This window comes from Nanorana parkeri, unplaced genomic scaffold (assembly GCF_000935625.1).
Source record: "Nanorana parkeri isolate BGI_ZX_2015 unplaced genomic scaffold, ASM93562v1 scaffold1, whole genome shotgun sequence".
NCBI lineage: Eukaryota > Metazoa > Chordata > Amphibia > Anura > Dicroglossidae > Nanorana > Nanorana parkeri.
Genome location: NW_017306269.1, coordinates 8325624 through 8341908, shown reverse-complemented (window position 1 = coordinate 8341908; position 16285 = coordinate 8325624). Strand labels below are relative to the sequence as shown.

At 42.2% G+C, this 16285-nt stretch overlaps 1 protein-coding gene across 1 annotated transcript in view; it reads left to right on the top strand.

Moving 5' to 3' along the window:
• Window positions 1-16285, top strand: part of LRPPRC (leucine rich pentatricopeptide repeat containing) — a 186546-nt gene that overhangs the window by 96763 nt on the left and 73498 nt on the right. The window contains exon 22 of the mRNA XM_018566148.1: window positions 3016-3223. Within this exon, the coding sequence (XP_018421650.1) occupies window positions 3016-3223 (208 nt within the window). The remainder of the gene's footprint in view (window positions 1-3015; window positions 3224-16285) is intronic.

Here is a 16285-nt window from a genome sequence, read left to right as displayed (position 1 = left end):
ATTTTTTTTCCCCCCCAAGTTCATTCTGATATGTTTGACCACACGCCAGTTCATCACCCCCCCCGATTGTGTTTGTGACTGTATTAATATTTTGAATTAAGTTGCCAGCAGGGTGTCTGCTCAGGTTTACATAAAGCCACGCTTTTTGCTTTGCATAGGGTTGAGCCTATTTAAATATGTGAAGATTTGCAGTGAAATTCCAATTTTCAGAGAAGCATCGGAGAGACTCGCGCTCACTCATCACGCATCTCATCATCTTTGCTGCAATATGGCCCGCAGTGGAAACATTATGTGCTTGGTCAGACTGCTGGAAGTAAATTTAGCTTTAAGCTTTCCTTTATTGTTTAAAATATGTACCGGAGCAGAGAAATGTGCAGAGCCAATGAGCCAGCGCATTGAATATAAATAAGGCAGAAGTAACATGTTCGCCTCTAGCCCTATGCAGGACGGGCAGCACCACATTTTCTACGCCTTATTTGCAGAGTGTAATTATTTTCCCAGCCACAGCTTTCTTCACAACTTGCTGAAAACAATGTTAAACTATTTTAACCCCATTGGTTACATTCTTTTCCACATTGATAAAATTGCAGTCCTTTTTTTTCACGTTTAAAGCTGAACTCTGGTATAAACAAATATTGTTTCAGTACAAGAGACATGAGTATAATTACTTGAATCTTGGCGCAGTTTGTATATTTTGTCCAGATGTTTGCAGTAATCCAGTGTGAAACTCTGACACAGGATTGTGCAGGAACTTAATGTAATAAAGACTGGTCACTGCTGCTATTTCTCCTTGTGCAGGGTAACTGGTCTTGTACTCATCTAAATGGGATAAATGGTCACCAGCACTCCAAAAGTAGGCCTGCTGCATTCTCCCCACAGGATCAAAAAAGATGGGCACCAAACCAATCAAGTCCATAAAAGCTTTAATGTTTACAATTTAATCAAATGGATAAAACAGCCAACTCATTTTAAGGTCAAAGGTATCCCCTTCCTCAGGGCTTGGAAGAATTAAATGAAATAGAAAATTGAGGTCCCAAAACAGTGATTCCCAGAGAGATCTGTGTTGTGCAAAGCCAACTCTACTGCAGTGTAAATGGTGAAGAGGGGCTATAAATAATATATTTAAATGACTTTTTTTGTGAAAACATTAACATGTTAAAGCTTATATAAGATTTAAATGATTATTATGGTTATAGGTTTTTTTTTTTTTTGATTGATGGGTATTGTTAGGCCATCCTTTTGCTGAAATGTTGCATCTGCCATTAAATAACTGCACTGGGAGCAGTACCGGGTCTGTCTTTGCTGTCCACCTGAAAATGCTAGTCATTTTACATTTATTCTGCTGCCCAATGCCTGGTATCGGTGCATCCCTAACTTTAACCCTTTGCTAGGACAGGCAGTGTTCAAATCTACTTTACAAACCATAATGAAATGAGCCAGCACATTACAGACAGGGTTACCAAACCCCTGAAAATTGTTCCTAAAAAGAAGAAACAAGTAGAAATTGCAACCCTTCAGAAGCCAAGTAGAAACCCTGACCCAAGTAAAATCAGGGGTAGTCAGTGCCTCGGGTGGGTGGGTTAATTACATTTCCCGTGCGTGCATCCGGGCTTACACAAGCGTCTATAGTGAGAACAGACTAATTCTGTCTTTGACAATCTGCTGGTGTTTATTGAATAAATGTAAAATGACTTTTGACATATTTAAAGGAGAACTATGGGGTCAGGGCTTTTCCCCATAGTTCTCCCAAGGGTAACGGGAGGACACAAACTAGCATCCTCCCGTCACCCAAAGCTCAGTATACCGCAGCTGGGATGGATCCCAACATTTCTGTCTGGGGCAGCTGTTCCTGCCCCGTCCGTTCCGCCAGTCAGCACTGGAGTATCGATCAGGGAAGGGGGGAATCCCTGCAGGGAGCCGTGAGTGACAGGCACGTCTCTCTGCAGGGGCAGGATCGAGAAGTGAGCGAGCGACTGTATGTATTGGCTCACTTCCCGATCTATTGAGCCGACGTGACAGTTTCATTGTGACAGGTTGTCTAGAACTATGAGGCTGAGTGATTTTCACTTGTCTCATAGTTCTCCTTTAATAATGCTGCCTGTTGAGTGTCATAGATCAGTGCTCATTGCAGTGTCAGGTAAGACCTGCAGGTGGTGCTGCAAGCGGAAGCTCAAATTGTTTTTCCCCGTTGCTGTCGAAATGTGGGTGGTGAACATTCTGTCAGCAGTGCTGCCAATTTACTTGGGGAAAACCCCTGAAGAGCTGGCGATGAAGCTTGAAAACTGTGGGAAATGACATTTATTTGGGAACAAAGGCATGGCAAACAAGCAAGAGAGGAAGAAATCTGCTTGTTCAGGTTGCACTCCACCCCCATCGCATCCCCATTGAACAGCGGTCAAAACATTTTGCCTGTGTGATAATTAAGAAACAACACAACACAAATCCCCTTTACTTATCCCACACACCAAAATGTTTATTTTTGCCTTCCTAATGAGGCTTAATGAGCCTAATGTTTTAACACGCAGTCTGTTGGAAAGCTTTCATTGGCTCGGCTTGTCTAATTAGTATCGACACAGCAAACAGACCCTATCGGTATCAGGCCATTAGTCTGGCTGTATATACACTGTAAACACATCTTTATTATCTGGCCTCCTGACAAGCCATCTGCTGTAGAAACAATGGCGTGATTTAGCAGATGTTGGCGTTGAACGATAAAAGCATCCATTTACTGGGATGGCGCAGCTATAGGGCAGACAGTACAGGGTTACGTGGTGCAGAGTGGGCACGCGGTCTCCTATCTGTAATTTGTAGTCACAGTTGCATGGAAATGATAAAACCATGCTATTGTGGATTTATAATTGTAGTCTCGTTTAGAAATGCAAGTAGTAATTAACTTGAAATCGGCATTATACACCAGAATTTACATTCCTGCTGGGCCTGAAATGCTGTTTTAATAACAGTTTGTTTTCACTCCATGAAATTACCTAAGGGCCCTTTTGTGTTGCTTCATTTCAGATGCTATTAACGTTCTAACGGAGATGCATGAGAGGCATGTGGCTGTCAGCAAATTCTTCGATAAATCGTTCTTTCATATCCTCAACCAGTTGGCCATAAAAGATGACGTTGACGCTGTCAACCGGTTACACGAGCATATTGTGACGCTCAACTTGGCTAAACCAACAGCCAACCTTTGTACCCCGTTGGTGAAGGTACACTTAAATCGGTAAGTAAAGTGTCAGCAGTACATCATTGCATTGGGATACATTTTGATCATGTTGACCATATTTCAAAGAACACCCGGCGAATGTTTTACATGTTGAAGATAAATGTGAAAAGTAAATGCGTACCTTGTGCTGAGCCATTTCTTTTAGATACGTGCTTATAGAAACCCCGTCACCCCTGCATTGCAAGTACAGCATGACCAAGTATACTTTAATATTTGTCATAGGTATTTATATAGCGCCTTCAGTTTATGCAATGCTTTACATACTGCCTACCCTTAAAGAGCTTACAGTTTAAGGTCCCTATCTCACAGACTGTGAAAATGAAGTTCTCTTTTCTATTCTCTCTCTTCTTTTCTCTCTTTTCTTCTCTTTTCTCGTCTCCTCTCTGTTTTCTTCTCTGCTTTTATTATTTCTCTTCTCTCCTCTTCCCTTTCCTCCTTTTTTTTCTCCACTTTCCTGTTTACTCTTCTCTGTTCATTTTCTTTTTCTCTTCTCTTTCCTCTTCTTTCCTTCCTGTGCAGTGGCTTTACCAGCATCTGCCTGCTTTATGTACATCTTGGCTGTAGATTACCATATCTCGGATCCTTCATCTTCACTGTGTGGCCACCATCTCTACTACTTCTGTGTGGCGTCCATTCACATGGATTGCACTCATTATCCTCTATCATATCCTCATGCATGCATATGGCAGTAGGTTTGAGGGATCAATTTGGAGGGTAAAAAAGTCTGCTGGGCAATGCTAACATTCTTCAAAAAAAGTGGAGCTGCAACAACGATTCGATTTAGTCGATTAAAATCGACAATCGAAAACGTTACCAACGTTTTCGATCGTCGATTATTCGGCTATCTATTACCTTGCCTGTTCGCGGCTCCACACTCAAGCCCCACATGCAGTGCACGCCACGCCCACCGAACGCGCACGCCGCGGCGGCCCAGCTCCCGGTTCTCCTCCAATCCCGGCGCTCCTCACATCTAGCCGGGCCGATCACATGGCGGGTGCCGGGGATGTGAGTGCGACGGGTGTCAGCCGGGGGACGGAGACTATGGCTGGGGACGAGCCGGCATCCAGGCTAAACCTTTCGGCAGAAGACGTGGAGGGAATGCTCAGACAGTAACAACCCCAAGTGCCCCTCCATCTCTGCACTCCATTCCACCATCATACCCGTCCTCTGCACCCCATTCCACCATCATACCCGTCATCTCCATCCCTGCACCCCATTCCATTATCATACCTGTCCTCTCCATCCCTACACTCCATTCCACCATCATACCCATCCTTTCCACCCCTGCACTCCATTCCACCATCATACCCGTCCTCTGCACCCCATTCCACCATCATACCCGTCCTCTGCACCCCATTCCACCATCATACCCGTCCTCTGCACCCCATCCCACCATCATACTCGTCCTCTCCATTCCATCATACCCGTCCTCTGCACTCCATTCCATCATTATACCCGTCCTCTCCATCCCTGCACTCCATTCCACCATCATACCCGTCCTCTGCCCCCCATTCCACTATCATACCCGTCCTCTCCATTCCATCATCATACCCGTCCTCTGCACCCCATTCCACTATCATACCCGTCCTCTGTACCCCATTCCACTTGATCCCAGCAATAATACATTATAGTATAATTACTATTGCTGCGGTTTGCTGTATTCCTTTATAGCTGCTGGTATTCTGCATTGCGCCGCTGTATAATGTATTATATTACACACCACACTTTTTTTTACTTCCACCACTCCAAGCTCGTTCCTGTGATGGACTACAATCTCAATACAAACTAGTAGTCCATCACTGGAGCCTTTTTTTTTTTTAAAATCCGATTTAATCGAATTTAAAAATCGGCTAATCGATTATGAAAATAATCGTTAGCTGCAGCCCTATATTTAACTGTAATATGTTTACCACATTATTTGCTAGTATTTACGGTGTGGAAATAAAAGCAGAAAAGGTAGCATTAAATAGGAACTGAACTCTGGAAGCTGTGCTTCAAATAAAGGCAGGCAGAGGACTAATCATGCTTTGTACTGCACTGTGTCTCTGTTTTGTAAAGGTGGCCAGCTGGGTAGAGGCTGGTCTTTGCTTCCATGTTGTAGAGTCTCAGCAAAAAAACAGTTGGCGGCAAAGCAGTAATATCACCAAATCCCATGATTAGACTGGCATTCAGAGGCAGCAGTGCTTTAGATCTCATGCTGCAGATATATAGCTATGAGGCTGTATGTACAGGCATGTCTAGGAACACTTGCATACCAGGATTTCCCTTGATTTTTCCTGAATTAATTGCAGACAAAAGGGAGAAATTTATACTTGAACGCAATGTCTAGATCTTCCTGTAACAGCACATCTTCACTTTTTGATCTCAGACTCACTTTATATCTGTATTTTAAAGCTGAATTCCGGGGAAGCAAATATTGTCTAAATACAAGAGGCATGTGTATCTTTACTTGTCACTTCTGCTGTTACTCCTTGCTTGGGTGACTGGTCTTGTGCTCCTCTAGTTTTTCACAGGCAGCCTTCAAATGTGTGGGCTGGTCATCTTTAACAGTCCTGCTCTCTGCACAGTTTATGTGCTGCACAGGGATTATATCACTGCTACTGTTGCAAAAGCATTTAGTGCATCCACAGTGGATTTATATCCGTTGTGGTTACTGAGGAATATTTCAATTAAAAGATTATGTATCTGGAGTTCAGCTTTGTTTCAGGTCACTCTTATAGAACAAACTTGTACTGGTATAAATAGATCAAACAAGATCACATAACCACCAGGGTATTAGCAAATGCAGTCACTTGGTGTGGCATTTATTTAAAAAAAAAAAATTGGTAAAATTTGGCCTTTAACCTCTTGCTGTCCGCCCATCGTAAAATTACAGGCAGACGGCGGGTCCTTCCGGTGGGAGGACGTATATGTACGTGATTTTTTTTCTGCTCCTGCGCGCCCCCTAGCAGAATCTTGGCGGGAATGTGTACAGCCGTTTATCAGCTATTTCATACAAGTGTTCGGCCTGCTCTCTAGCCGGCCGATGCCTTGTATATCCCTGTTGTGTGCAGCGCCCCCTTCTTTGCCGGTTATCCCGGGCACCGCTGTCACGAAACGCATCAAACATGCAAGACGCTCTTGCTGTGTCATTACCATTACTAGCACAAACGCGGCCAGAAAGACACTTGCATGTGTTTAAAACTTTCACAAACGCAGAGGAAAAACATGTTGCGTGCCTTTTTGGCCGTGAAAAAGAAATCACAAAATGCATGTCACAGCTTTGCACCATCCATTGTAAGTGATATCAAAAGCATTTGAAACGGCTTAAAAACCTTTTGACTTTGAATACACTGATCTTTAATCCTAAAGTTCTTTCTCACAGTTACGTCGTTATCAGTTAGACGTTTTCATTTCTTGTGAAATTGCTCAGCACCTCAGATCTAACCCTCACCTTCAGTATGCATCAATATGTTTCAAGCAAGCTTCAGTTGATCAGACAGTGTCATGATCGTCGCCTTGAAAATTGGGGCTTCTTTCCTTGGCGTCATCTCCAGTTTAAATTGTGAGAAATGCACACCATTTTCGTATGTTAGCATATTTTCCAGCTGTCATTTGACTTTTTTTTTTTCTGAACAAGTAAATAAGTAAAGATCGCCTTTTGGTTTGGTTCTCTTACACAATTATCGCAATTAGAAATTTAGCTCTAGAAGCAGAGGAATAAAGCAGGAGCTTGCCCCAACGGGACAAGGCAGCGATAAGATGGCTCCTCGTCAAGGATCGCTGGGTCGTAATTAAGTTACATTCACGACTATTGGTTTCTGAAGGATGATTGGTAAATGACTGGCTTGATGTGCTTTGTACGGACACCGTTCGATAGGGCTTCCTATTTTCTTCTCTTTCTTTTATCCCCTCTCCCTTTCTGTCAGAAAATCCTGTAGTGTCTGATAATGTAAATGTGGCATTTTTATTCTGAACAAAAGAGCAAGGAAATGAGCTATCCTGTCTAATCACTCAGTTGTTTAACACAGACTTCCAGTGTAGACTTAATTGGCTGGAAAGCACTTGACATGTGAAGTTAGCACTGTTCGAAATGCATGTTTGAGTAAATTTTAAAATAAGTGACAGCTAAATTGTACCTAGGGAAATTACAAAGCCTTCAACACAGTTAATTTTTTTTTTTTCCTCCTCCTTTTGGCGATGATTAGTTGTAATTGCAACACCAGTCTCCTTGAAAACTCCCCTTTTAACTACAGTGTAGGCATTTCAAAACACCCAGCCCTTTTGCTTGTTATATTGTCCAGACAGCGGAGGTCGGGTAAAATTTGCATATTTAAGAGTAGGGATGTCCAGATACCAGTGCCGATACTTGGCATTTTCACAAGAACTGCCAGGGTGGCAGGGCGGCTGCAGCTAGGACCTATCTCTGGCGCTCCACCACTGTCCTGAAATCATTAGTCTGTATTGTTTCAGAAAAACTGTCACATGACAATAAACAAAAATGTATCAGTACTTGTATCTGTGAGTACTTGGACAAGTATCAGTACTTAAAAAAATGATCTGTGCATCCCTTTATATATGTTCATTAAAAAAACATACATTAAAACAGAGATGTACAAATCCCAGGAGCTCCGTATGCTCCTTTAAAAATGACAGCTGCCTCCTAACTTTTGAATTTTTCTCTAGTCTAGTCTTAGAGCTGGAAAAGTATCTCTACTTCTACCGAGTACGGTACTCGGTATCTAAACATCCCTACTTAAAAGTTTAGCTTAGTTATTAGTAGCCATGGAAAACAATTTTTATAGCAAATCTTTGGGGTCTTGATGGGTCATAAACTGGTTCCTGGACTGTATAGCAGGTGCCTTGCCCCAGGAGCCCTACATCAATTACCACCAGAGCTTGCACAAGCATTTTAAGGCCCTGTTTATGCTGTCACACTGCAGTAGTGCAGTGTGACATGTAGTGTTAACGTGCACACTCATTTTCAATGTCACCCCAGAGTACCTTCCCAACACAAGTACGTTGCATTGCTGCTAAAAATGACGCATGCACCATTTTTGATGCCTTAAGCAGTCAATTCGAATTATTGGGCTACCTTAACACACTGCGTGTAAACGTACATGTGGTAACGCAGCACGACTGTGTGAACTTAGTCTGTTGGCTGGCCAGTGAAACCATCTATTGCCTTAGTATCGCGATGGATGGGATATGCAGAGGATTGCTAAGTGGGATCATGCAAGTTAAATGGACTGGCTCACATTTTGAAAATATCAGGATACTCTAGAAATGAACTGATGGTGTGTGCCAGCACCTGTTAAATAGAAGAGTGGTGCTACAGGTACACTTTATTTTTATTTTTTTTATGATAAAATATTGTGCCCAGGGCTGCTATTACTGTAGCTCACCCCTACTTCAGATCAGAAAAGCTCACCTTCTCAAGTTTGGACCTCTTTGGTTACCATTGAGGTACATCTTTGGTTTGCTGCTCTAACTGCACTATTAGGCCTGTTTGTGTAGATGGGCAAATGCAGACTGCATGCATTAGAGATTGGTTTGAGTTGCTTATAAGTTCCAGCTGAGTTTCTTTACTACTGCTTCCCCCCCATCTGACCTGCATTTTACCCCCTCCTAAGCTGCTTCAAGCTGATTTTGCATTCTCATTGACTTCATGGGGAGAAAAGCAGTTCTGATACTAACAAAATCGTGTGTTCATAAGCCTTTGGAGAACAATATCTCGGCAACAAGCCAAAAACACAGCATCAAGGCTGGCTGGTGACAGCAAACTGTTTTTTCATATCTTCATGAACAGTGGTCTGAGCTCTTGCAAGTTTGATGTTATGCAAGCTTACACCTTCTCAGCCTGGCAGAGTGCTTGATTCCAAGGCCTTTTTTTTTTTTTTTTGTACATGTGTTGACAAAGAACACCTTGTCTTTCACTTCTCAAATGTTAACAGCATTAGTATGCATGTTCAGAGCATTCATATTGCATTTTCAAAGCTGTGCACATACTTGCAGTAGGCTAGAACCCTGCTAAGCACAAAAACAGTGCTCTGCTGGAATGGTGTTCTAATACCATTCCATGGGACTGTTTGTCAGGCGTGGGTAGCGTAAAATGCCCAATAACTGATGCAAGTCCGACCTGTGACAATGAGACTGTCACAGGTCGGCTCAGTAGATCGGGAGGTGAGCAAACATATACTGGCATTCGGCTCTCTGCCGTGACAGGGGAGGGGCTACATATGCCCATAGTACCATAATGGCTGAAAAAGCTGGGCATCGGTCTGTGTCCTCACTGATCCCGTCTGCTCTCCCCTGCCTGTGTTGGTAGGGGCAGTGGGTAACCAAGGGGAAACAGACCAGTGCCCTGTGGGGAGGAGAGAATCTGTCAGGAGGCTGAGCGAGGAGGAGAAGAGAGCTGTCACAGGAGACTGAGCTCTCATCCCACCCCGCTCGGCCTCCTGTCACAGGCAAATCAGAATGGAGAGCGTGTTACAAGCGCTGAGCTATCAGGACTGATCACTGAGTGTTAACTGAGGACATAGTATGCTTACTGTGTCCCCAGTTATGAATGAACAGGAAGTGCTTTACATCGTTTTAGACATTGTAACGGATACTATTTCCACAGTTTATCAATAGACGGGAGCAGTGCCGTTCATTCATGACAGGGGCTGCAGAATAAGTACTCTCTTTAGGCTCCTGATATTTCCCCAAAGCCCCTAACAGTAAAGTAAAAACAATAATAATGAAAATACATAATTAAAAAATAAACATTTTTGTAAAAGGTTGTGGAAAAATAAGTTATTTTTGTTTTCGGCCTAAAAATTTAATATCCATGCATCCCTACCTCATACCTTGAGATTGCAATGGAGACCACTCCAGAGTTTCCTAACAGGAAGAGAAAATAGTATCTAGAAGATGTGAATACTTCAATACTCGCCTCTTCTACAAGCACTGTCTTTAAAAACCTGTTGTTTTTTTGATTGGATTGATAGCGATCATCTTTAAACTCGCTTCCTGTGAGCCCAGGCTGTCATGGACACACCCCTAGGGGGTGTGTCACCATATTAGACTGGTTTCACAGGACAGTATTGCAGAGAACGGTGCAGTGCTGAAGACTATCCACCACCAAAGACAGAAAAGGACGAAGACTCCAGGATATCGCATGACCTGCCAGAAAACTGCTGGATTTATGTTATGTATAATGGGGGTTTTTTCCCATGTATGGCATTTTTATGTGCTTGGTTTTTTTTCTTTGTGTTTTTTTACCTGAAATTCTCTTTAATCAAAAATATTTTTAGATGTGTAACCTTCCAGCATCAAGTCAGTGTGACGGCCTTTTGCCTTTACTGAAATAAAATATTCAATTCAGAATCTGAAGATTGGTGTGCTTACCATGTTGAAATATATGTCTGCCTTGTGTGAGTTAACCTCAATTTGGCTGGTAGAATTTCCTAGATTTTAAAGGGTTTTCTGTAATATCGGAGGGGTTCCTTAGTCACTTTTTTCTCCATGACCACACCGCTTAAGAATTAAGCTGGTAGGATTTGTCCTAACATTATTTTCACCATCCTCCCTTCTAATTCCCATTCTCTCATCCTCTAGTGGTTTGAGGTTTTGAGAGCTTTTCAATCAACAAAGCCCTTAGGTAAATTGCCACTTAGCTTAAGCTTTGAGTTTAATGTCTCAACCCTTCACACTAATATCAATCAATATAGTGTGTTTGGGGTTTTTTTTGCATTTAAACTGTGAATTTTATATCTTCTCCTGTCCTGCAAATCTAAAAAGCCGTAAAGAATTTTGAATGTTTTTGTGTGTCCTCTCGTCACTGTCCTATAGCAGCTCCTTTCAGTGTTTAATATGGTGGAGAAAAACGTTGAGTAAATATCCTGCACCCAGAAACATATAGGACAGTTTCACTGGCATTGAGGCTGTTTAAACAGCCTCGATGCCAGTGACGTACACTGTATGTCGCTGGTCATGGAGAGGTTAAATATGCAGTCTTTGCTTCCTGATTTGTAGTATTACACATAAGTTATGTACTGCTCCTCCTCACAATGCATGTCTATCAGTTGGCCAACTCACTGACAAGTGACTTGTTGAGTTACTGATATTTCAGCAAATATTTAAGTTAGGTATTAACTTAAAACCTTCTTCAAATGTGTGAGAAGACTTGCTTCTTGGTGTGATCTTCTTAGATTTATATGGCAGGGCAAAATCCACGGTGAGTGCAACCACTAGTCACTTTAAATTATTTTTATATCGTATCAATGCGGTAGCTACCTCTACAGTATCATTTTGGAAAAGGTCGAGGAGCCTCTAAATGTATCCAGAAGACTTGGCCACTGATGTCTTACATTGCATAGGCATATGTAATACTGTTTGGGTTAAAATCCACTGTCCTGTAGTGTCCCTTGTTAGGATCACTAAACCTTTTTTTTGGGTTGTTTTTTTTTTTTTAAGGTTAGGTATTAGCCATAACAGTGAGCAGTGTAGCTGCCTCTGGGTAATATACATCTACACTGAAGTGTATCTAAATCCATTTTTTCTGTTTTGGATGAAGTGGCAATGAATTAGATCCTCTGCAGTTTGCTATTAGTGCTCATGTCCCTGCCAGGGAGGTGTACTTTCTCGATTTGCCCTGGGGACCATTGTTACCTGAACTGAAAATAATGAAAAAAAATTATTTTAAGCTGTCACTAGAACACAAATAGTGGACATTTTCCATCAGAGACACTTGGTCACTTGTTCCACTGACAGTCAAGAGAAGATTTTTGTTACTTTTGGAGAGATTTCTTCTCACCTCCAAATTGTCTTGGGATAGGACGTAAAGGAAAATCCCACTAAAAGCAGAGACAGAAAAAAAAAACTTGGCAGAGGTTTTAAATATTGCGTATTGAAAAATGTGAAAGCAGAGTTTTGAATTTATATACAGTTAAAAAATATGAAAGTGGAAGCATGTTAAATGTGAAAGTACCTGAAGGTAACCGCTGCAATAATAACTCAAAATATGTGCTTACGGAAAATACATCATACATTTTAAAATCCCAACTCCATTCAATAACTTCCTGCTTCTCCGTTCTCCATAGTGCCCCTTTCCTTGTGTGCGGATTTAAATTTTTTGTTAACATACCTTTTTACCAAGTCTTCTAGTCAGTGATGCGATATGCAGGATCCTCCTCTCTTTGGCTCTTCCTTGGCAGTGGGTGGTCTTCAGTAATGCAGAGAGGTCCACTGTCATTATGAAGTTAGAGCTCCTCTACCCTACTGCATTGTGAGCCCCTGGGGGGTCTGTCCATGATGACCTAGGCTCACAAGAAGTGGGTTGTGTCTGGAAGAACAGCAGTAGTACAGAGTGGAGTGTCTTTGGTTGACAGTGCCGAAGAGGGGGTTAATATTGCAGCAAAAACAGCTTTTTTTAAAACAATTTGGACCGCACCTAATTTTTTTTGTGGAATTTCAAAAAGTGGAGTTCTGTGTTGAACTTTCTGCATTCTAACAATGAGAACAGATATCTTTTGTCTCGTACCAAAACTTTTTATCTGTAGTTAAATGCTAAACATTTTCTACCAGCTGGGGTTTTTTTTGTGAATCGTAAATCTGATTTCAGATTTAAAAAATTCAGTATTCAGGTTTACAGTGAAAACACAAATGTTCTATGCTTCAGCTTTACAACCGCATATTTGTCTTTTGTGTTTGAGAGCTTTTTATTCCATTTTACCCCATTGTCTCTTCCATCACTGTGCGTCCCCTGAAAAATATCTTTTCACATCATGCATTCTAAAACCCAAGTCAATTAGCTTGTCCATTTGACTGGCACTATAATCGTTCATTAATTAATCGTTTTGACCTAAAACAGTTCTGTTCATGCTGTGTGGATTGGGTATAGTCAGGCCATACTATAGCATAATTGTTTTGCCATCATCATCTTGAAAAGTGGCATTTGTTGCCGAGTGTGAAATTACAGACAAGTCTGTCTTTTTGTGCCATTATAGATCTATCTCTCACGCCATCCGTCTCACCTTTCAAGAGGCTTTCGTATTTTCTGTCAGCTAGAGGCTGCAGCAGAGGAGGTTGATAGGCAGATAATAAAAGTAGTAGTGAGAATATACTATCAGGTAAATGTATTTAATTGAGCTGTTGATCCCTTTGATAAATAGGTTTTGCAGATGATCTACAAATTGGAAATAATCCTTGATTGTGTTCTGGCTACGTTGCTTACCTGTTCATGGCTTTTGGTTTCTATCCAGGCCTATCTGTTATGATCTGAACCACTCTGCAACTTAACACGCCCATGTTTCAGGGTTCTGGGAACACCAGCTGCCGGTCTTTTTGAATATGCAAGCCAGTTTTTCTCAGTAACACCCTTTGTAGTTTCTTTGCTGTTTCTCAGACAGATAGTGAATCGGAAGTTGAGATGCAGAGAATTCTGAAGAGAGAAGCTGCTCTTGCCCTGCTGCACATGTGGGGGCATTACGAGGGATGCTAATGGACTACCTAGAATTTAGATATGAGTGGAATATAGAGTGTTCACCTGTGTTTCTACCTATCTGTCTATGAACATAGAACATCTGCTACCATTGAATGGCCAGTCATTTTAAGTACTTTGAGCCTTGAATATTGCACCTTTTCACAATATTCTAATTTTTCTTCATCACAATTATGACAAATCACGGCTTGAATTATCTTGCTTTGCATGTAATGAGTATCTCATATATTAGTTTCACCTTTTAAGTTGCATTCGTGAAATAAATGAACTTTTGCACGATATTCTAATTATTCGAGTTTCACCTGTATTTGCACTTTAAGGGAAAAATACATTTTTCTTTCAAGGATATCGTGGTAAACATTTTGGACAGGATGGTTAAACGGTTTGCAGGAGGCATGAGATACCATCTATGTCAAACTGAAACGGCTGTCCCTATACAAGAGAAGGGCCTTAGACACCACCTGTCACCCATCTATAATGCCGTTTTGCCATCTCTACCTGGCGTTTTAACAACATTTCATGCCTTTAGCTATTTAACACTGTTAACTCTTGTCCCAGACTTCATAGCATCATGGTGGTTGGATTGGGTAATTAGAACAGGGTAGTTGCAAAAATGTTCACAACTTCCATTATGTTCTTGGCAAATCAACATCTGCTTTGACATATTCTAAAGTGATTTGTGTGGGTATAAGCCCTGGGATACGTTCCCGATGCTCATTAGAGCTAAGAAAGCTACCTGGATGAATTGTCAAACGTCTACAGTGCAGAACAAGTCCAGTTGCATGTGCCTAACTTCTGCTAGGTTTACTGTACATCCAGCACTATGGAGGAGGGTTATTGGCTTTGCAAGCAAGGTAGGAGCAGTAATGGGGTTAATGAGACAGATTTGCATCCACTTGCTGTAAGCATGTTAAACTTTAGCTTGCAGTGAACAAGTTACTGCCCTTTTTCCTGATTTAGCAAGGTTGCAACTGCTGCAGAAGCACTGCTTCACAAATCTCAAGAAGAAAAAAATAGCACTTCTTTTTCTGAAGGAACCTTTTCAGATTTCCGGAACGTTCGATAATGCCATCAGAGGCTTGGCAATTGTTGTTTGATTTTCATTTTTAATTTAAAATTTGGTTTTCGAATGAATGGAGTTTCCCTAATAACCACATTCACTGTTGGAATTTAGTTGGAAAAAAATTCCAACGTGCTTCAAATTTTTTCATCACTGCGGTTAAAATTGATCATCGATTTCACAGCATCAGCGATTAGAGTCGAATGAACATTGTGAAGTAGATTTTGTTCATTCAAAATTCTTACTGTGTATAACCTACTTTACTTGCACTAATGCAAGCAGCTGGCTAGCTCTGGGAAGGACTTATGCCAGGCCTCAAAATTTCCACTTGCCCCCTCGCAATTGGCTAGTGAAAATTGAGTGGGGGTGAGTGGAAGGTCATCGAGGGGTGCGCCGCCGGCATGACCAGGAATAGGACACTACCGCCGTGGCAATTGCTCGCTTCTTCTCCTCTATAGCTGCAGCTACAGAGCGGCCGAGGATCAGAAGAGAGAACAGAAGCAAGTAATCGCCGCGGCGGTAGTGTCCCATCCCTGGTCCCACCGGCGGCACACCCCCTCGATGACATTCAGTTCCGCTGTCTTCCCTGCGGCTGTCTTCTGCAGCTTCCCCCACCCACCTCAGCTGCCAGGCTGGGAGGAAGACTGCAGAGACGGTGAGGCACCCGTCCAGAAATGTAGGCAGCGCTAGAAAATAAAGTTTTATGAGGATCTCTATACCGCCCCCCACATTCAGGATCTCTGTACCACCCCCACCATCACCAGGAAAAAGAAGACACCTGAATACCATCAGCTAAGTGCACTGTAAGTCCCTTTTTTTTTTTTCTTCCTTACACCGCTGACCTCTGCGCCTTGCGTCACGCTGACCTCTGCGCTGCTGACCTCTGTACTGTGCGTTACATTACTGACCTCTGTACTGTGCGTTACATTACTGACCTCTGTACTGTGCGTTACATTACTGACCTCTGTACTGTGCGTTACATTACTGACCTCTGTACTGTGCGTTACATTACTGACCTCTGTACTGCACATCACACTGACTTCTGTACTGCTGATCTCTGTACTGTGCGTCACACCACTGGCCTCTGCACTCTGCGTTGTTACTGATTTCTCTACTGTGTGTCACACAGCTGGCCTCTGTATTCGGCAATGCACCACTGACTTCTGTACTGTGCATTGTTACTGATCTCTGTACTCTGCGTCACACCGCTGACCTGGTGGATTTAAGGTCGGGGCAGGGTGGGGGTTAGGTTGGGCAACTGGTGGCGAGTAACTTTTAAGGCTTGGCTAGTAGCTCAGGACTTAAAATTTTGAGCCCTGACTTATGCAATCAAAATGTCTTTAACCACTTCAAGACCAGGTGTTTAGACCCCCTTCCTGGCCAGGCCATTTTTCAGTGTTCAGCGCTGCGATACTTTGACTGACGTTTATTCCGTCATGCAACGCTGTACTGAAATGAATTTTATACCATTTTTTGGGGACAGATAGGGCGTTATTTCGGTGGTATTTAATCACCACTGGGGTTTTTATTTTTT